Raw genomic sequence first — 21,933 nt, 5'->3', positions numbered from 1 at the left:
TCATTGTATGCTGCCGGTGCTTCTGTGCGGGGTCATATTGACAGGGTCGTTATTGGGCCGTTTTCCAATACTCGACTTCGGCTCCGTCTCAGGCCTGAACTGTTTTTCTTTTTACTACCTGACTTTGAAGTTGTCAGCGCAATAATAAGTCTGATAGTGTCACAAAACATCAAGTAAGATTGCAAACGAGCCAAACATTACAGAACTTCAATTTAATCTAAACGCTTCAGGCCCACAATCGGGGATTGGTTTCAAAGACGGAGACGAAGTTGAGTATTGGAAAACGGCCTCGGTGTATTTGTGTGTGATGCGCCAAAACATTTAAATGCAATGCAGTGACAAAAAGATTTTTCCTAAAATGCTATTCAAAGTGGAGAACTGTCCATGTTCTACAGCGCAGCGTTCATCACACCAACAAACCAACATGGTTTGATCTGTATAACAAGTTTTCTTTGAAAGGCGTGCTTGCGAATCCGAAATCCGGAAGTGTTTTCACGGTGACGAGAGAGTTCAGCCGCGACAACTTTCTGGTAAATTCGTTGTTCAGAGTGGCTGTATTCAAGCTAACTGCATTGCAAGGTGTAGGGGGCCTATGCCTGGCGCAGTTTTTGTTAGCCTGTTGGTTTCTGTTCGAGAAAGCCGTAGCTTGCCAAGTGCCACTTTCCATAAATGCATTTGAAATTGGCAAAGCTCTCCGGATTTTGTCTAGAGTACCTCTCCTTGCAATTTTCAATGAACATTTACCAATGACCTCCCCAGCATCACGTTTTTTTTCTTTTAACAATTTTCATACAAGAAAAGCGTAAGCGCGCTGACCTGTCCATTCTTAGGCAAAATGTTTACAAAGTTATCACAGACATTGAACTGTTTCCTAATAGCTCATGAGAAAGCGAACAGAAAGTTTTCCTTCAGAACATAAGACATAAATATTGATAGTTAAACAAAACTCCCAAAAGCCAGTTACTTGTTTAAAACTTAACTTTAATTCTCAGAAGGAAAAGTAAAGAACCCGGTTGCCCGTAAGATCAAGCACGCATGCGCTTCAGACCTTTGGTACAACAGAGCATGCGCGCTGACTTCAACACTGGTAGCTAGACTTTAAGCTGTTGTCGTTTGCATCAGTTTAAAGAGAATACTTTATGTATTACTTCCGAGCATTCTCTAGTAAGAAGAGCGTAATAGCCTAGTTGGAAGGCACCTCGACGCTCAACCGACAGATTGTGGGTTCGAATCCCCCAGTAGTCACAACGGAGACTTTTACTTCTTTTTACTTAACCGTTACCGGTGTAAAAAAGAGTAAAATTCCATTTTATTTTATCCTGTTGGGTAGACGAGCTCCACGGAACTCGGACCCACTGCCGGTTTCTCTGCCACCAGCCGGACTCGAACCTGGGACCTTCTCCTCCGAGGGCGGGATCTCTATCGCTATGCCACTTTGGGTCCCCAAACAACAGACGTTTTCTCATATATTTATCTAAAAGCTTGGCTAAAGACGTCTTGGGAATGGTAGTTCTGCACTTTGTCTTCTGTTACCACCAGCACTTAGAAGTTCATCCCCCACATCAACCATCGTTTTATACTTGGAAATAAATATCACAGCATGCGATTTCTGGCCGGAAATTGTCAGGTTTCGGGCTAGATATTTTCGGAAGATTATCCAATTCCCCATGGTGCATTACTCCCAGGAAAGGTATTTCAAGAACCCACACAAGATTTGCTTTTAAAATTTTATTCAGAACACTTGATGTATCAAGAAAAATGGTTAAGGCACTTGTATGACACAAAGTGCGCACAACTTGAAATATACGTTCCTTACCGCATACACAGTTGGAAAACAACCTGGATAGGTATTCGTTTACCGTATACAAGTTTTCTTTTTTTTAAGTTATTTTGAATCTATTTTTAACGTTCAGAAGATGTACAATGCCCATTTTGCGACTGTCGCACAAAAAAATTAATAAAAGTAACTAAGGTTAGAAACAGCTCAAACCATAAAAATAAAAAAATATTACATTTAACTATTTTACTTCAAGTTTAGTACAATGCTTGATTACAGACTTATCGCTAGAGGGTTACCACCGACCATGAATTTCCTTGATCCCATGTGTTCTGAAATTAGTTTGCAGGAACTGTTACAAAAATAAATACATGTGTACACTAAGTGTGTCTTCCGATGTCATTCTTTTATAGAATCAATGTTCTCCTTCATTTACATCAAATAAAATCAATTTATGTTTGACAGAACCTCCTCACAAGACGATCTCAATTTTTCTACATAATCAAAACTCTAAATTCAGGCAAAAAATGCTTTTCCAGCAAAATTGGCAAAAAATACACTTTTGATGGAGAGTTGACATGATTACGGGTTAGAAAAAAAAACATTAAATTCTCAGGGGAAAAAACTCTCTGTCACCTCGCAAGTGGCTCTAGAGCTTTTATCGTGGGGCAGCCATCTTGTGTTTCTACCACAGAAAGCAATGTAACCAAACTGAGGCTGGAAGGGAAAAGTAGTCTGTTTTCCTTTGTCAAAATGTCAAGTTGTATTACCTTTATCATTTGGTATACAGGGGGCAAGACAAAAATGGCAGCATTGTGACGGTGGCCTATAGAACAATTTTCCCATGTCCTTTACATTTCCTCACTCTGCTCTTCACCCATCTGATGAAAACGTGACTGCTCAACGAAAGAAGTGGAGGAAAAAAATCATACAACTTACACAACATTTTCTGATTTTACACTCGCATCATTTAGTTTGGCTTTTAGTGGGTACCGTGAACGGATTTTTTTTCCAACACATATTTTGAACTGAAATGACATACTGCTGGTACCCACTGCTGGCTGTCAGGAGCTGCATGCATCACAATGCAGAACATGGAGCCCAGACCATGAATTGCTGTAATAACCACCGATTCGAGTTATACCCAGCAAGAAATGAGACCGAGGGGTACCCCCCCCAACATGTCCAATCCCTACACGCATTCCAGACTATTGTTACTTAACACATTCCCCCAAGATGTCTGAAAGGAATTCCCCAGATTCCTGCGAGACAATGACGAACACAAAGCAGGGGGGTTCTCTCCGTCTCATACCTTGCTGCATATGATATTCTGAACTGAAATGACATACTGCTGGTACCCACTGCTGGCTGTCAGGAGCTGCATGCATCACAATGCAGAACATGGAGCCCAGACCATGAATTGCTGTAATAACCACCGATTCGAGTTGGATGGGAGACGCTTGCTCTGTGATACAAGTAAGTGCTAATCAACCACCTGTTAACCAGGGGTCTTGATCACACTTGCCTCAATTTTGATGGTGCTTGCAACTGGAAACCAAGACTAGCCTTTGTTTGTTGCACACTTGAGTTGAAGGCAAGAATAAAAGAGTAAAAGCTTGAGTTTGGGACTTTGAGTGGCCTCTCCTCCAGCCGCTCTGTAGTGTGGCAACAGTTTATACAATGCCTCCAGACCAGCGATGCAAGTAGGAACCCCACTTGTTAGACTCTTTTCCAGCCACTGCAATTTCTTCCCCTAGCATAGAAACCAAATCGGAATCCATTAAAATTGGCTCTAAACAATCGAATGAGCAGAATTCATTTTGTTCAATTAATACTGACATCAGGGAGAAATGTTTGGGGAATTTTTCAGAAACTGTAAAAAGGTACAAAACCTTAAGCGATTCACATGGTGTTTCAGGTTTAAATTTGAATACGATTGAAGATTCAATGCTAGCCAAAATGAACCAAAAAATCCTGTACAAATTTTACAGGGGATTGGGGAGAAAAAGAACAAGAACCCGAAAAATGAAAAAAAAATTGTGACAAAAACAATAGCTTTCCTGCGAATTGCAGGAAAGCCAAGAAGTCTGATGAGCTGTACTGACCTTCAAGGGCAGCCGTGATGTCCTGCCGTTCCTTGTCACTCAGCTTGAGCATAGTGGTCAAGACAGGGATCAAGTGTTGTTTCTCCCCTGGCTGAGCTGGCATCAAGAACTGGAAAGGAGGGGGGGGGCGAATTGGTCACTCCGTTAAGACTAAGTTGAGCACTAGTATGGCGTATATCTAATACACATCTTGCAACTGGCTAACATAAAATAGATCTCCATCTTGTCGGATGTGTGTTTGCTGGGGGCTTGAGCGTCCAGTAATTCACTGTACGTGGCCTATGTCTCGACTTGTCATCCAAAGCCTGTGTCCCTCAATGTGATGAGAGTGTCTACCATGCGTCACACTTGCTTCAATGTGCTCAGCAGTTACTCATCCAAGCGATGCTGTCTGTTCAATAATGCCTGGCGGGCAGTTCACAAGCAATTCGTCTGGTACCCTTGTTTGAAGATAAACCTATTAGTTTTTCCCCTTCCAAATCCCCAGCCACAGCCTGTCACACCTAAGGTGTGAGGATTACCAAATTTTGAAGAGACAAAATCCCCACCCCTGGGACAGCCTTATTATACAACGTACCAATAGTAAAGAAAAGGGTGTGAGAAAACGTCACCATCCTGGGGCTTAAATAATGTGACAAAACTGTAAAATAAGACCCGAGCAACTGAAGAGCATGCCGGTCAGGAGAAAAAATCAGGAACAATCGAAAAGCACTTAAGCGTGAGAATATGCTAAGGCACTTCTTACGTCAACCCTGTGGGTGAGACTGGAATCCACAGTACGTAGAATGTTACCTACACAATGACCGTGTTTGCCGAACCCAATACGAGGCCTAACTGACCTCAGGAACTGCAGAGAGAATTGTGACGTTAGGGAACGCCTGGCCTACCTTCAGGACGACATTTTTGAGGTATTCCATGTTGGCGATAGCGTTCTCTCTCTCCTGGTTTCTCTCCAACCTTCGGATCTCCTCCTTGAGGACCTTGGCCTGCTCTGTCAGTCGCATGATGGTCGCTTCGCTGTCGCTCATGATCTGCAAAAGTAAAACGGCAGTTGTTGCTTATTTAAAAAATGAAATTCAATTTACTGAACTCAAAATTTACAAATCGGCTCTGGGAGTAGGGGACTTCATTTGCTAGCAAGAGTTGTCCTGGTACCCACTGCCCACAAAAAAGACCAAGAGGTTTGTGCACATTCTGATGAAAGTTACTTGAGTAGAGTCTACACAACACGCATGCAACAACATGGCTGACAACATGTGGAAAATCACCCTCAAGGGGTTCATCAGTAGATACAAGAAGTGTGCAAACATAAACCAGAGGTAAGTTGAGAATTACCTCAACGTTAACAAAGTTTATGGGGTTTTTGATGGGTACCTGGAGGTAAAACCTCAAGTCAGTCCTTGCCTATTTTATTTGTTCTTCCCTGAGAGAGTTCTTCCCCTCGAGAGTTCTGGCAAAGAGTACATACGCCTCTCGAATCCCCCGAGGCAACAGCGGTTCCCCCCTCCCACCCACCTCGCTGAAGTGGTCCAACTTCTTGCGGGCAGTGGTCAGCTCTGCCCTCAGCTGATCTTCCTCGGCCGTTGAGCCAATGAGGCTGACAACGCTGGGGGGCGACTCCACCAGCGACGACTCGCTGAGGAGTTGGGCCAAGGGCACCATGGGAGGGTTGCTAGTCGTAGGTGACAGACGCTGCTTGGTGGCGCTAGGCTCACCGTCTGTGTATTCCATACCCTGAAATGTCGGGGGGAGGGGGGCAGGAAACAAAACTGGATTAGAGTTTGACAAGATTGACTCCAAGGGCATTCAGAGCACCAGCAATCTCAACATTTTCAAACTACATTAAATTTAGAATTCTCCGATCAAGAACGGAAGACGACATTGTCACAGTGAAAAAAAAAAGAAAGAAAAATGTAAAAAAAAAGAAAGAAAAATGTTCATGTAATCTACAGTGCTTTCCCTTCTTCATAATCCCAAAACTGTGCTATATAAACCAGCATCCTCTCACACCAACCGCTGACCTCCAACCTGACCCCTGACCCTTAACCCCTGATCCTCACCAATTTCCCCCCCCCAACACACATCTCAGCCCCTTGACCTCTACCCTCTGTCTCTTGACCCCCGACCCCCCCCCAACCTCACCTCGCCTTGTTCTCTCTCCTCCAGCGTGGGTCTAGTGGGCCCTAGATCTGGCAAGTTCTCCTTGCTGTCGGCGGCCATCCTGGCGGCCGGTGCCTGCCCGCGCTGCTGCAGCAGCGGTTGCTGTGGCTGCTGCAGCTGCTGCTGGTATGCCTGCTGCTGCTCCTTCTGCAGGCGAAACAGCTGGTTCTCCGTCATCTCCAGTTGGTGCTGCAGCGAGTGCAGGCTGTGGTGGTGGTCGTCCTGCAGCTGTCGCATCTGCGTCTGCACGGGCAAGAAATCAACAACTCGGTCAAACGGCATTACTAACAACCCCCAGGAACCTGCAGCATCAGAGTGACTGCAGTTTTTACAATCTCGTTTGCGGTCGAGTTTGCACCTCCACTCGGGGCAGAAATGGTAAGGTGTCTGTGACGGCTTGTGTGTCACAACATTGGACTACAGTGATGGCGGTTGACCCATTTCTTCACTACAGCTGGAAAACATGTCCCCCATTCACCTTGAAAGTGTTGGTGAGCACCTCGTTCTGGGCCGTGAGCTCCCGGATTGCCTCCCGGTGCTCGATGTTACTAGACTGACTCTCAATGCGGAGCTTCTCCATCCTGAAATGTGAAAACAGGGGAACCAATCTCTTTGTCCAAGTGGTCACTCGACTGATTTATACTGAGAGGACAACTCTGTTGAAAATATATGTTGGCCTAGGAGAGTTTTATTAAGCATGTCTAGTCCCCTGTGTGCTAGTAGTATTAATACATGTATTAAGGAAGTGCCTTCACTTGGCATTCCAGTGAGCTGCACAGCGCCCTCAATGAATCACGTGCACAGCCAATGCCAAACAACCCCTCCATTGCCATCATATGATTAATGCAAATCTGACCTTAACTTCCGACTATCAAGTAATGTGGGTTATTGCTACTGGTTGAAAGGCAAACGCAGGTGTCCTTAATTGGAATGATGGGGCGGGGGGAATCTACCAGTTTTGTCGCCAACTTTGCCTAGATCAAGGCCAGGCTAGTGGTTCTCGGGTCTCACAGCCTGGGGAGGAGGTCAGGAACACAACGGAGGTTTGAACATCTCCAGTATTTTATACATGAGCCTGAGATCAGTGATCTACTGCGTCTTACTTTTCCCTCCAAGCCGACTCCTTGTTCTGGCTGTCCAACACCATGTCACTGTGTCGCTGTAGCAGCCGGTCGTGCTCGTCTTGCAGGAGTTCCAGCTCTGTCGTCACAGCTCTCAGCTCATCCCTAGCAAGCACAGCCAAAAGATCCATGAAATAAACACCCCATCAAAAGGTCTTGGCCATGGCTGGTGACAATACCTGTGCCTATAAAAGCTGCTAGTTAATGGCTGCATCCATGTCCAATGGACACGTTTTTTGGTGTCAGCCATGGCCGAGACCTTAGTAACTTTCCCCCATGGATCTTGCCTGTAAGTTAACAAGTCCAACTTGTAAGTTACATCTCACTCTGAAATTTTCACGGAAGGGTATCTTCCTTGGAGAACTCAAACCTACAAACCTGGTTTCTTGTATCTTGGTCTTGAGTTGCCTGTTCAACTTCTCCAGGTGGTCCTTCTCCTGCATCTCCGTTTCCATGTCGACGTGTGAGCTGTCTCGGGTCTTCTGCTGCTTCAGAACGCTGTGAACTCTGACCTGTAGGTCAAAGGTAAACTTTTACCCACTAGACAAAGAAACAAACTTGGAGCCACTTTCAAATAGGAATTATCAAAGTGTAATAAGTGCATTTTCCTCCTAATTGTCAGAAAAACGGAACACTCCTCGTCTTTGTGGTTTGTTCGACTGATAAACTGTGATCGCGACATTGACACTTGTTTTCTAGAGCAAGATTCCTTACCTTGTAACTCTCAAACTCCTCCTGTGTGCTGACCAGTTCGCTTCTTGCCAGTTCAAGATCTTCCTGTAGGGTTCTGCTCTTCTGCTCCAACCCTCGGACAGTCCGGAGGTTGGCGTCGCTCGCCGCACGTAGCTGAGACCAACAAAATTGGACAAAAAATTGACCTCTCTGTTTTAATCATGCTGTTCATGCACCATCTAAAAAAAATTGGAACATGCATCTATTGTGTTACATGAGAGGATTCAACCAGAATTTAAAGAGTCGGGTCTTTGATATTTTGGCCAGAAAAATGAGTGTTCGTGGTAAATTCAAGCCGAGACACTAAACTGAACACTTCAAACCTAACATAGATGATGATCAGACTGTGTTTTTAATGTCCATAAACTCTCTAACCTTATCTAACACACAAACTGAAGGGTAAAGTCTGGCAACTCATGTCTTTAACTAATGAAGTGCTAACTAAACGTTTTGAGATCCTGACTTCAACTGGCCGCTTCAAGAAATTGATGACATGGAAAAGCAGCATTAATTCTGGCTCTCCCGGGTGACGCACCTGGTCCTGGAGTTTTTGCTTCTCGCTTGCCATGACTGACAGGTCCACTTTGAGGGCCTCGGCCTGCTGGGTCAGTCGCTCCAACTGACCGTGAAGAGCTGCCTCAGTAGACCGCTGGTCACCTTCCTGCACAATCAGAAGACAGGCGAGGTTTAGAGGTTAAAGGTTGAGACTCCATACAGCAACTGCAACAAGTTTTCAAAATGAGTCAGGTTCTTACATTTGATCTATCATGTGATAATATCTGGAATATATTTGTTGTTTCTGCTATATGTCGGAAAAATAAGACAGAATTTAAATCCCGGCCTAGAAACCTACAACTGGTCAAACGTAAAAAACCTATAAACAGAATCAACCGAACCAATGAATTCTTTCATGGCACATCTAGTCGAGGGAAAGGCCTGTTTAATACAGGGAGACCCCTTTTATTACCAAACCTTCCTTTTCAGATCTTACTTTGAGTGAGAAATACCTTGAGGGGTTACTCTGCTAAGGTGGGGGCACAGGAGAGAAGGTGGCGACTTACAGCCTTCTTGGAGTCCGCTAGGTCTTTCTTGGTCTTCATCAGCATGGCCTTGAGTTTGTTCCCCCGCTCGTCTGCCTGAGCGCGCTGGTTATCGGACGCATCTAGGAGAATATGGCCAAAGGCTTCAATGTGAATCATTCCCTTGCACTCCTGTTTTGTACTGACTCCGTGCGTGACTATGTGACCAGCAAGCACAACAAAATAGGTTTTGCTGCACGCACGCAGGTGCTACTGCCTACGAGCGTCCAAGACTCAAGGCAATATGTACATTCTGTTAAAAATTCTGTCACACATTTGTGCACATTCCGTCGAAAACTGGTTGCACGTTTGTGCACATTCAGTTGAAAACCTGTCGCACATTTATGCACATTCAGTTGAAACTAGTTGCAACATACCATTGGAAATTGGTTTTTCATTTATGCCCGTACAGTTAAAAACTAGCCTTGCATTTGCACACATTCAGTTCAAAATATGTCGCCGTGAACAGGCCACAGACCTATCTCCTTCTGCATGGCTTCAATACGTTTCTGGAGTCTCTCAATTTCCGCTTGGTAGTCGGCGATGCAGTCATCTTTGTCCTGGATGGTCTGGTTGAGGTTGGCGACAGTCTTCTCATAGTCGGCAATCTCCAGGTCCATCAGGTTGCTCTGGCTGGCTTCCTGTTGGGGAGGTGTAACAAGCACAGGAAGTTGGGACAAAAGTTTCTATGTAGTCCATAAACACGCTCTTGCTGTAGGCCTGTGCCTATCTTGTGCAGCAAACAACATCGATCCTTGTTCGTAATTGGGTGGACAGAAAAAAAGCCTTGAACTATTTCAAACAATCATTTGAAACCCACAAAAGTACCGTCCAGAAAATGACCCCTCTCGAAGTTCCCAATCTACACTTGGACCCAGGTTACGCCCTGGTTTAGACACACTGGAACTGCGACTTTCCTGGGTGAGTGAACGAGGCGAAGACTCACCTTGAGAGCGGCCTCCAGCTGTCTTGTAGTCGTGTCAAAGTCCTCCTTTTGTTTTCCAGCATTGTGTTCAAACTCTTTGATCAACTCAAGGGACTGTTGAGACAAAATAAAGGAAAATGCATTACTTCGATCACCTGAACAGGCAAAGTTGTTGAAATGCAAGTCGGACAGACATACAAACCAAATTGATTGAGTAAATATACATTTTTTTTTTCACAGGTAAAATTGCTTGTTGACGGCACAACCGCTACGGTATTCTTTCAGTAAAGTAGACGACCATGCAAAGGTGCGCAGTCACGTCATCATCCACATAGGGCGTTGTACATGTACTTACCATGCACTTAGGGTTTTCTTAAAGAGGGAATGACGGGTCTTGGTCAACTATTATTTTACCCCCGAGTTTTTATCTTTCTTCCGATCAAGATTGACTAAATTCAGACGAATACACACAATTTGGTAGATTCAATTTCCACATCAAATTTGAATAAACTTGCAAAAATAAAGGGAAGGATAGCCCTACCTCGGCCAGTTCCTTCATCTTCTGTTCCTTCTCCTGCCTTTCCTTATTTCGTTCATCCTCTGTGGCCGATAGCTTGCCCTTCAGTTCCGACACGCTCCGTTCCAGCATGTGGATCTCCTTGACAGCATGGTCACATGACCTCGCCAGCTCCTCCTTGGCTACTTTGGTCTGTGCACACTCCGTCGACAGATTCTGAAGAAAAAAAATTTGATATTTCTAGTTTCAATACCAAAGTACATCGGCTATGTGAAGTAAGTTTATCAACATGTCCACAAACTAACACTTCAGGTTTTTTTTGTCCAGGATATGCCTTTTCAAAAATACATTTTTGAAAAATATATCAATTCCAGTGTTCTAGCTATGACCATTTTAGTGCCTGGTAAATTTTTGGATTACCAAGCGTAGCGAGCCCAGTGAGCGGAGCTCTCGCAGCCCATAGTTGGGTTTTTAGGGGAATCCCAAAAGGGACTTCCCCCACGTCATCGTGAAGGCACGTTTACAATAATGTTTTTGCAATCAGTGGCTGATTTGATAAGAAGAAAATGAGAAATATTGTTCTAAGGTCTTTCCTTACTTGTTTAAAATGACAAAATAGTGCAAAACTCTGACTTTGTAGGCTTGAAATATGATCCAATTGGTACATTTTCAACAATATTTCAGTTAATTTTTTGGAAAATTCGTGCTGGGCGGCACAGCTAATTTGAACCCAAGAGCCAGGCAGAAATTTACCGTACCGGGTGGTGCCACCTGGCGCCACCCACCGTGGCTAGAACACTGATCTTTTCCAATATACTCCAAAAGAGAAAATAATTTACCCTCAAATCTTCAGAAGTTTCGTTCAGCTTCTTCTGCAGTTCACGACACCTAAAAGAGTCAGCAAACAGGCACGTCAAAGTTGTCACAAAATTATAAGCTTCCCACTGACACAAACACAAAAGTAGAGAAGAACTTTGAGAACTCCTTTACCGTCAGTGGCGAGAAAATTCAAAATCAACAACCCAAACCTTTGAATTGCAGACTTTTGATGCAACCACTAGTTTTATTGTGATTAATTTCACGTTTTCAACCGGTTTTCAGAACATATTGAAAACCCTCTGCCTAATATTCATAACTGCATGCTCCCTAATTTTGAAATACCTCGGAATGATGTTCAATATGGGCATTTTTAGCGTGTGCGCACTCACAATTCTTTCTCAGCATCCAGAGAATCTTGTAACTTCTCATATTCCACATGTAAGCTCTGTAAAAAGAAAAAAGATCAGATTGTTTGGTCTGGACCCGTTCCACTTTCCAAAGTGTATAAAGGTACACCAACCCCCCCCCAAAAAAAAGAGTTCTGCACTGGATGTCAATGTTTGTCATACGTTTAAAAAGTGTATATGGTGTTCCAGCATGTGTCTTGCATGCTCGTAAAAACTGTTGGAAAATGGAAGACCCCTGGATATCAAGCCTCATCTTAGAAGTAACAGTGAATGGGCTAAATAATCCTGTATTCTTCAAAATGCAACAAAACCAAATTTCAGATTATAAACGGTTTAGGAAGCAATCTTGGGCCATTCTGCGTCCTACCCTGTCGCGTAACTATTAAGGGGGGCATCGAGGGGGCCATAGGGGGACACGCCCCTCTCCTAAGACCTGTCCTTCCAACGTGCCCTCCCTAGGACAAACTCTGCCTATAATCTGCCTTTATCAGTGTTTTGACAGTGACTGAACCCACGGAGTGCCCCCCCTCCAGACAACGGCGGCCCACCCCCAAGTGTCCCCCCTACCCTTTGCAAAAAGCAATCTCCGTTTACACCACTGGTCCTACCTGGTAGTTCTCGATGTGTTGCCTGCTACCGCTGAGCTGCTGGTTCAGGGATTCCAACTTCTTGGACAGCTGCTCTTTTTCCGCTGTTGCACGGCTCAGCTCCTCAGTCTGAGAACTCACCTACAATGAACGCACATACAATGACGAGATCAGAATTTCCAAACTGTGTATTTATATGGATTTCAATCTGGGGTATTTCTTAACCATGTTTTATGGCTCTAAGTATTTTTCAAGATGTATTTTTTTGTTTTTGCGTTGGGGAGATGTTAATTTAGATAACAGGTTTTTTTAGTATTTTGCGCGAGTCGACATACATTTGGCTTCAATTACTTTTAAAGTCTTCCTTTTTGTGAAAGAGAAATTTTTTGCACGTTTTTGAAATTTCCCATAGACAGTGGATATTCTTAGCAGATCGCCATCCTTAGGAGGAACCATTTATTTTGGGGACAGACACAAGCAAACTCAAACGCAACCTGCCCTTTCGGTCAAAGCACTGCTGTGTTGGGATGGATTTCTCCGACTACCTGTTTCTTTGCCTGTTCCAGATCCTTCTTCACTTTCATCACCAGAGATCTCAACTTCTGTGCTTTCTCCTCACTGTCTTTGAGCTGTTTCCCCTTGGCGTCTGCAAAAAAAAAAAAGATACCTTCTGCCATGCACAAATCAAAAAAACGACACCTGCCGGCTATAATGGTCTCCTCGGGCAGAGACAAAACAGAACTTCACGTTTGTTTTTCTTCACTTTCAACACCAGAGATCTCTACTTCCGCGCTTACTCTTCGCTCATGCTGTGAGTGCATCTTCTTTTACGAAGAATTATTCCGAAAACTCAAACAAGGGGGAGACGACGGTATTAAACACTTATTTCAATAGAAATCATCCTCTTGCTTACATACATATGCATGACTGACTATAACATCTACAAATTATGTTGAAGTCCAAAATGTTTTCCAGCAAATGTTATTTAAGGTCAAATGTTTGAAGTTGTAGCGTTATGTAATGTGTCCATTTTCTCACCTAACTGTTGCTGCAGTGAGCCACCTGCTGGAGAGGCACCTTGGTGAGTTTCTCTTTCTCTTGGACTGTCCTGAGAATTTAGAACATAAAAGAAAAACAGATTCAACAGAAAGGGTTCTTAGATTGGTACTTTCAACAGACTAAGGAGGTTCTTGAAGTCTCCCTTGGCAGTTCTGTTCCACGGGCAGGTCAACGACATCTGTTCTGTTCTTCACTCTGTGCCCAACTTCCAATAAATTATCATGGTGCTGAAAACAACGAAGACAGATCATAAAACGTTAAATTTCCTGCCAAGTTTAAATTCCATTACCACAGATTTCCAGAGGGAATTGAGTAATTTTTAAAATTTGTGCTCAGATCCTTAGGAATCGCCAATTTTTAAATAGGGTTTCTAAATTAACCACTGTCCCTCACCTCTCTTGCTCTGGATGTGCTCTCTGAGATGGTTTCTTTTATTCCCGCCTCCTTTAGTTTCTCGTTCTCTGCCAAAGCCTTCTCCAAGTCCATCTTCAGGTGGCTGACTTCCACTGCCTTCTGGTCAACCTCCACCTGGACCTCCTGCAACTTGCTGATCAGCTTCTGCCTGGACGCTTCTGTCTCCTGAAGCCTCTCAGTCAATCCCTGCTGGCCCTCGGTGCTGGCGCTCTGCTCAGCCAGTGCAGCCTGCAGGTCGGTGAAGAGGGACGTCCTCTCCGCTTCCAAGTCCTTCAAGGCCGACTCCAACCCCCGCTTTGTCTCCTCCAGCCTCTCGCAGTCTTCCCTCGCTGTTCTCGCCTCGCATTCCAAGTCGGCCTTTTCTGCACTCAGGGACTCGTTCCACTTGCTCAACTCTTCGATCTGGCTGGCTCTGCTTCCATCAGATGATGCCAAGGCATCGACTGTTTCTGCCAGGCTGTTCTTCTCTTCTTGAAGGGCTTCCACCTGATCCTTCAGACGTTGGACTTTGGTCTGACTGGCTTTCTTCAGCTTCTCAAAGTTGGCTTTGAAAGCCACTTTGTCTGCCTCTAAAGATTTGATTTTAGCTTCAAGGTCTTGAATCCTAGATTCTGAAGCCTGCTGGGAATTGGACGCATCTCCTTGCTCTGGGGATTTCTCTTGAGATTCGGACTCGGTCTTTGAAATCAGGTCTTCCTTGACTTGTTGGGTAGCTGCCAGCTCGACTGAGATGCTGTCTAATTCTGACTGCTTAGCTTCCAGTTCAACCTTCATCTCTTCTCTGATTTGTTGAATCAGCGAATCTTTATGCTGAAGCTCCGAGGCCATCCTTGCGAGATCTTCTTCAGTTTTGTTTTGGTTAGCTTCTCCAGTTTCCAACTGCTCCTTGAGTTGTCCTAATTTGTTGTTATGTTCACATTCCTTGGCCTTCAACTCTTCCTGAAGTTCTTCTTTTTCAAGTTTCACTTTTTCTAGGGCTTCCTCAAGATGGTATAGTGAGGCTTCTGTCTTTCGCAAGCTTTCCAGTTGTTCATAAGCTTCAAGTTTTTCCCTTTCAAGATCTTGAATGGTAGCTGACTTCTCTTCCATTCGAAGTTTGAAGCTTGCCTCCTGTTCCTGCAGTTGCATGGTCAACTTGCTTTTTTCAGTGTCGAGATTTTCGAGTGAAAGCTTGAGAGCACTGTCAGATGATTTAGTGGTCTTTCTCAAAGTTTCAAGCTGCTCTAGAATTTCACACTTCTCTGCTTCCAGTCTCTTGAGATCCTTTTGGAACTGCTCCCGAAGTTCCTCCTGTTCTCTTAAAGAACCCTTCTCATGTCCAGTTTTCAAGGCTTTCAGTTGTGTTTCAGCATGTGTGCATTGATTCAAAGCTTCCAGGTGAGCCTCCCTGATGGCCATCAGCTCAGTTTGAAGTTCATCGTGAGTCTGTTGCATGGCTTCCAACTCTCCTTTCAGATGTGCCACTTTGTTTCCGGCTTCTGATTTCGATTCCAGTTCCTCCAGGGTGGCCTTCAGGCTCTCCTGAGCTGTGACCAGGTCCTTGTTTAACCTTAGGACCTCCAAATCCAAAGAGAGCTTGGCATCCACTAATGTGTCTCGTTCAGAGCGGACGCTCTGAAGCTGTTCCTGAAGTTCTTCAGCAGAGCTCGTCTGGTCATGTTTGACCGCCTCCAGCTCGTCTCTTGCTCTGTCTCTTTCTCTTTCAACTACCTCTAATGCTTTCTTGTTGTTCTCAGCTGCTACAATAAGCCGTTGGTTTAATGCCTTGGCTTCTTGTTCAGCCTCCGTGAGTTTTTCCTGCATTTTCTGTTCTACGTCTTTGCTCCTCTGCATTTGCTTCAAGATTTCTCCCTCCACTTCTTCTACCTTTGCGGCAAGTTGGTCCCTCTCTTTCTTCGAAGTAGCCACATCATTCAGCAGCGACACATTTTCTGATTCCTTGTCAGTTATTTTCACAGCTAACTGACTCTTCTCTTCCGCCAGATGCCCTATACGTTTGTCAAGTTCTTTACTGCCCTCGAGAAGTTTCTTGTTCTCAGCCAGGGCTTCGTTAAGATGACCCTTTATCTTCTCTTGATTTTCAGTCGCAACCCCAGCACTCCTCTTCTTCTCTTCCAAATCTTCCACGGCTTCGTCCTTCTCTCGTCTCAAGCTCTCTAATTCCAATCTTAGATCTTTGAGCTGTGCCTCATAATTTTCAGCTTGATCTTTGAAAGCCTGGCTTTCCTGGACTACTCTACCCTTCTCACTGGTCAAGTGATCCACTTGGATTTTCAGCTCGCCGTTAGAATCTTCAGACTCCTGCAGTTTGTGTCTCAGACTCTCCAGCTCCTCCTTGAGATCGGTCAGCATGGCCTCGACGCTGTCCCTGTCCTGATTAGATAAGCTAAGATTTTCATTTGCTGACTTTAGCTCAGATCTCAGCTTTCCAATTTCAGATTTGAGCTCCTCTATCCCTTTGTTAGATTCCTCCTTCTCGGCGACGGCTGCCTTTAATGTCTCCTCCATTTTCAATAACTGGTTGTCCACCTCACTCTGTCTCTTTGCAGCATCGCCCACATCTATTTCATTTCGTGCAAGTTCCTCTTTAAGCTTAGCCACCTCATTTGCCAGATTGTCTCGGTCTTTCTGAGTCTCGAGTCTTTCTCTATTGGCCGAATCAATCTCCTCTCTCAGGATTCTTTTGGCTTCCTCATTGGTGGAGATAAGACTGTCTTTGGAGGCCAGGATCTCCTCCTGAAGGCATTGCAACCTCTGGATCTCCTCTTCCAGAGCCCTCTTGGCCTGTGCTGCTTCTACCGTCCTGTCCGCCTCCTGCTTCTCCGAGACACTGATCTCTTCGTTGGCAGCTTCCAGTTTGGACTTGAGCTCCTGAATCTCTGTAGCAGAGCCTTCCTGGGACCTCTGCAGTGCTCCCAGCTGGGCAGCCAGCTCGTCTCTCTCTGATGTGATCTCGGCAAGGGCACTCTGGAGCTGACTGGCATCACTGGCTGTCTCCCGCTGCTGCTGTTTGAAAGCCTGCAGAGAATCCATCACCTGATCCCTTGCAGCAGTTAACACTTTGATCTGTTCTTGCAAAGCCTTCAAGAAAACAGAAATTTTACATAAAAAAGGGCAACCCTGAATAAATCAATTAGAAACGACTTTATCCAAAGTCAGAATTTTTCGAACTGGTATTTGTTTTCTGATGAATTCAACAAAAGAAGGGTTCTTAAACATGGTGCAACATACATGTACATCTTCCTTAAAATAAGATTCACAATAATGTATGCCTCAAAGGAAAAATCAAACGCAATAGCTTCAGCGACAAAAGGCGAGCAGTTTAAATCAAATTCATCCAGGAAAAACCATACAGTCCTTATAACAAGCGTGAGAAACTGACCTCGTTTTCATTTCCCAGAGTGCTTTGCTCTTCCTGCAGACACTGAAACGTGGATGCCATTGTCTCTTGCTTCATCTGCATGCATTCCAGCTGCTCTGACAGCTCCTAGAAATTATTCCAGAAAATAACGGTCAGAATAAAACTTCTGTATATAATGTTTGCCAGAATCTCCCAACGGCCACAGCTGTCATCAGGAAGAACGATTTGTGATGAAAATTTAAAGACGTAATGTCGTGCAAAATGGGTTTTACCTTGTTTTTGGAGGAGGCCTTGCTTAAATCTTCCTTCAGATGGGCAACTTCTTTTAATAAATCTCCCTTCTCCGATGTAACTTTGTTCAGCGCATCCTCAAGATTCTGTGGACGACAAAGTTTTCATTGTGTGAAAACTATTTGAAAGTTCAATGGAAGAGAAAGAGATACATGTAGAAGGCCAATGGGTTTGCCAAGAGGGTGTGGTTTCTGGATATGGCAAAGGCGTGGTGTGCCATTCTACCGCACTGGATCCATCAGCAGCCTCCTACTTTGGCTACAGGAAGCCACCAAGCCTCCTTTAGAGTCATTACCAAAGATGATCACACAGATATCTGATCTGGGAGTGATTGTAAGGTGTGATCATTTCGAGTGTCTGTTAGGCGTGGTTAAGTGTGGCTTTAAAAACACAGGTTTAACAGCAAGGAGTTTCTGGGTGTGGTCCAAGGGCGTGGTTCCAGGGCGTGGCTAGCTGCAGGCACGGGTTACCTTGTGAGTCTCGGCGGTCTGCTCCTGCTGTTGCTGTACAGTGTTGTAAGCCGTCAACATTCCCTCCCGTTCCTCCTTCATCTCGGCCAGCTCAGCCTCGGCCATCTTGAGTCTTGCCTCCAGCTCCTCCGTTGCATGGGCAGCGCCACGCTTCTCGCCAGGCTCCACCCTCTCCTTGGCCTCCTTTGTGAGTTCTGGAGATAACAGAATAGTGCCCTCAATCGTGTCAAATAAGGATGTGCCACGGTCAAGAAGTATCCGTAAGATTGAAACTCAGGCATTGTTAGCATAGTCACTTTCTACTCAGCGCTCGCTCAAAGAGCTTCAGAAAAATTGTTTGGAAATTCTCCAAAAATCAAGACATAATTTGTTACATTTTGTTTAATCTTATGAGGATAAGAAGTTTATTTAGTTTGCAAATTATGAAATATCATTTTCTGAATTTCCTTTTAAGTAGTAATTACAACTTTTTTGGCACATTTGGCATTTAATTGGACTTGTTGAAAATACAAGTTAAAAACCAAAGAACACCTGTGTGCCATTGAGTTTTGCAAATGGAATTTTCAACAGGATTCAAAGTTGTTCATGCTTACTATCACACTGTGCCTTAAGTTTCTGCATCTGCATGGCTTGCTTCTTCACATATTTGATCAGATCTTCCCTTGCCAAGGTATCCAGCTTTGTTGGGAGAGATAAAAAACAGTTACAATGACTTTTACGACACTTAAACTTCAAGTATTCTTTGCTGATCTATAAAAATCACTTAAAAACTAGATCAAAACTTTTACCAACTACTAAATTTTCACTACACATGGAGACAGCTGGATAACAAAATAGCTCCTCCTTTTCTTGTGGCAAAATAAAAATTATCAAGTGAGCCTAGAATGTTTATGACGTTATAGTCACCAGGTCCCTAATTTCGCCACCTACTGTCAAGTCTGATCGGTTTTCACAGTAAGTGGCGAAATAAAGGACGTGGCAGCTGTACCATCGTGGGCGTTACAGCTCTGTTCATTTAAAAAATCCAGTCTTTTTTCCTGATAAACTCACAGCGAATCCTCTTTCTCCATAAATTCCAAAGTGGCGAACAGGAATGAACTCTGGCTTTGCATTTAAGCCAAAAGGCCAAACAGAGAGAGTATATGACCAATTCCTAAACAACACCACACACCATCTGCCACCACTCAATACTTTTTAATCAATTGTGCAGGAACACATGTTCCCTGCCTGGCTCAAAAATCCATCTGAAATTAAAAATTAACAGATACGCCATAAAACTTGCTGCTGAATCTGTTTGTGACTTGCAAATGAGCTTAAACAGTTTACGATCAATATTTAAAGGTTGGGTAAATAGGACATGTGAACAGGAATATTTTCGTACTACATATACGTGTTCTTTTTCAGAGCCAAACACACGGTAAGTTCTACAGGTGTCAACAGCCGACTTTGTTTTTTTTAAATATGATAATTCCTTTTAAGGGAAAGAGAAAATATGAATATTAGGTTGACTTTCCTTTGCATGAAACATTTATTGGGAAGGGACTTTTTGATTTCAAACCAGAAAACAGTCCAAAAATTACATTTAAATAATTTTTATCACTCATGCACACAACCACACACTCCTACTTGTTCTACATACAAAGTGTGGACATTCCTTTTGTTCTCCTGTGGTTAAGAAAATATGAGGAAAATGCTCCTGTTTCTCCAACTAGGATAACTCCTTCGAGCTGGATTTCTGATTATGATTTCCGGGACTGTTCCTCTTCATTTTGCTACAGATAACCTTGACCCCAAAATGCCTCTAAAACTGTTTTTCAGAGAGGGGAAAACATTGTGTGGACGTGTGCGAGTCCACACAATGCCATCATACCCTACATTCTGTGGACTTTTGTGCGGAGGTCCACACTATTTATGCCATGCCTGCACACCCTGTTGAGTTGTGCATCGCTGCGTCCCATCACTGAATATTCGGGTACAAATCCTGTTCCACTCAATTCCTTCGCCAATATTTCAGAATAACTCCAATGGGCCTAGTCAGTTTCCATTGGCTGTGTTCTTGAGGGGAGAATTTCCCACACAAATGATGCGTGCGTTTGAGCGAACATGAAAGGACTGTGGCCAAGGTGACAAACAGCACTTGGTGAAATGAACTGGGCGGCGAACGTAAACATGCTTCCAAGCAATTATGCAAAGCCAATGAACCGCTGCAACACATAATGCAAGAGCGAGGCAACAACTGTTCTGCCTTAACTGCCCTCCAGAAAGCTTGTTCCTGGTGGCTTCACTAATAGCCGTTTCCATTTTATACGCACACACACAGGTTGCACTGCAATTGACAGACGTGAAAGCACTAGACTCTAAACATTACAAGCTCTGATTGATTCAGCGCAGATTTATAAGCATGGTGGGCAGGGGTAACAGGTTGATATTCTCAGCTCAAACCACAAATATTTAAATAACCTTATCTCTTCAAAAGATCCATCAAATTTGCTTTTAAGACAGAATTTGAAATCATGTCATTGTTATACTTTTACATCACATTTTTCATGTTTTAAAACACTTTTTACATTGCAACAGCATAATCACTTCACACATTTACAAACTTTTTGTACTAACTCAAAATTGCCTAACTCACTGCTGCCTAAATATTGGTGTTTAATTGCCTTTCAGGAAAGAATTCTCAAGATTTCTCAAAGCCGTTTCTTACCTTGCCTGATTTACTAGGAGTGCCCTTGGCCTCTCCCCCCTCCCCTGTGGGCGGGGCTTGGTCGGGCGTGGCCATTTTGTCCAGGTTCTTGGGTGTTGGCGTTAGACCAAACCCTCCGTTCTGTCCCTGCAAGATGAGAGATTTTTAAAAAGGTAGCGGTGACTACATGTATGTACAGGAACCAGTCTACGTCAGATCGTGTCTGATCGTGATCAAGGCCACTTTGTTTCACATGGATCTGGATCAGTGATCCCATCGCTGGTTCGCTCCATCCATTAGGTGGGTTTTGGTGGCGGATCACTGATCACAATCCAGATCCCATGTTAAACAAACAGGCCCCCAGATCCACTTGGAAAAAAAAGGCTAGGGGGCCTAGTGCTTCAATATTTCCCCCCATTTTGGGACATTATTGTCACTCTTTTTTTAGCGGTTGCAGGGGAGTGTTCCATGTACCTCTTATGCCTGTATACGGACAATGCTAAGTTTCCCTTAAAATGTTATAACAGCCGTTAGAAAGTGATAACATGTCCTAAATTTAAACAGTACCTAAATTTGGCCAAGGAAATTCCAAAGCATTTAGGCCCACTTAGAAACACCTAGCCTAGGCGCGCTAGGCCCTCACCTGCTTAGGTTTTTTCAGACAAGTCCCATACTAGGTTTGTGCACAAGGCCTAAGGTGTTGTCCGTATATCCAAAGTAAGTATTGCCAACATAGCGACGCCTAATTATGTGTAATGCTTCCTCCGTCGCCTTTCGTTACGGTTTGCTGACCCAGCCCACGGCCGGCCACGTACGCATCAGGTCAGTCGGTCATGATGCCGGGTGTCGGAAATCGATCTAACGTCAGGCCTTCAGTGACCCGTCATCGATACGTCTACTTTGAAAAGGGGGATTTCTCAGCAGACACCTTCAGTATTATAGGGTAATAAACTGCATTGAAACAAATCCTACCAAAAAATGACACTGGCTGATTTCCTGATGCTTGGTAGATGAACTTACACATGAAATTTGTTCCCGTTTTACCCGCTCTCGTACCGTGCGTGGTGCGGTGAGGCTTGGCGAGCTGGATACTGCATCCGCGTTACACACGGTTACATTTGTTTAGACACATGAGGGCGCTATAAAATTTTATTGACGGTGACGGTTACACCCAACCTCAATGCGATGGGAGTTCACACACAGTAGGTTGTCACTTGTATGTCATGTGGGTGTGGGAACCTGGGGGACGGGTCTTTCTATAAATTATGGTTTCCAGGTCCCCCCCCCCATCCCTGTAACATCTGGTGTATGACTTTTCAAGTTTAAAACACATTCTTTAATTTCCAAGAGTGTTTCAATGCGCAAATAACCTGCCAAACAAATGAAACTAGTCTGAAGTCAACTTCAATGATATCCCATGTCA

General features: G+C 44.1%; 2 protein-coding genes across 6 annotated transcripts in view; one reads left to right on the top strand and one right to left on the bottom strand.

The window, feature by feature from the left end:
• Window positions 1-21,933, top strand: part of eif2a (eukaryotic translation initiation factor 2A) — a 97,561-nt gene that overhangs the window by 26,477 nt on the left and 49,151 nt on the right. The window lies entirely within an intron of this gene.
• Window positions 1,714-21,608, bottom strand: LOC147796849 (uncharacterized). 4 transcript variants are annotated; one of them, XM_087145990.1, is made up of 26 exons: window positions 21,531-21,608; window positions 20,532-20,657; window positions 18,418-18,502; window positions 17,825-18,018; window positions 17,336-17,440; window positions 17,085-17,189; window positions 13,682-16,783; window positions 13,268-13,337; window positions 12,775-12,875; window positions 12,251-12,370; window positions 11,625-11,680; window positions 11,256-11,304; window positions 10,441-10,632; window positions 9,921-10,013; window positions 9,453-9,615; window positions 8,957-9,057; window positions 8,431-8,556; window positions 7,878-8,009; window positions 7,542-7,675; window positions 7,146-7,268; window positions 6,521-6,623; window positions 6,025-6,285; window positions 5,398-5,616; window positions 4,770-4,913; window positions 3,883-3,991; window positions 1,714-3,530 (listed from the first exon to the last, which is right to left on the bottom strand). In XM_087145990.1, the coding sequence occupies exons 2-26, from the start codon at window positions 20,604-20,606 to the stop codon at window positions 3,451-3,453; spliced, it is 6,042 nt and encodes a 2,013-aa protein (XP_087002116.1). In that variant the 5' UTR covers window positions 20,607-20,657; window positions 21,531-21,608; the 3' UTR covers window positions 1,714-3,450. The 4 variants fall into 4 exon arrangements, with proteins under 4 accessions (XP_087002116.1, XP_087002115.1, XP_087002117.1 ...); XM_087145989.1 differs by having other exon boundaries at window positions 21,483-21,606; XM_087145991.1 differs by having other exon boundaries at window positions 20,532-20,652; window positions 21,483-21,606.

This window comes from Acanthaster planci, linkage group LG14 (assembly GCF_054643075.1).
Source record: "Acanthaster planci isolate LZ-2023a linkage group LG14, COTS_SCS, whole genome shotgun sequence".
Lineage (NCBI taxonomy): Eukaryota > Metazoa > Echinodermata > Asteroidea > Valvatida > Acanthasteridae > Acanthaster > Acanthaster planci.
Note: the sequence above shows the minus strand (reverse complement) of the source record. Positions and strands in the feature narration are given on the sequence as shown.

What these genes read in the sequence shown, in the direction of transcription:
- LOC147796849 (XM_087145990.1), bottom strand. Translation starts at nt 20,606, where the DNA reads ATGGCCACGCCCGACCAAGCCCCGCCCACAGGGGAGGGGGGAGAGGCC. An exon ending in AGACCGCCGAGACTCACAAG is followed by an intron (nt 17,441 to 17,824) that starts GTAACCCGTGCC and finishes TGTCGTCCACAG; the next exon opens with AATCTTGAGGATGCGCTGAA. An exon ending in AGTTGGACCACTTCAGCGAG is followed by an intron (nt 4,914 to 5,397) that starts GTGGGTGGGAGG and finishes TTACTTTTGCAG; the next exon opens with ATCATGAGCGACAGCGAAGC.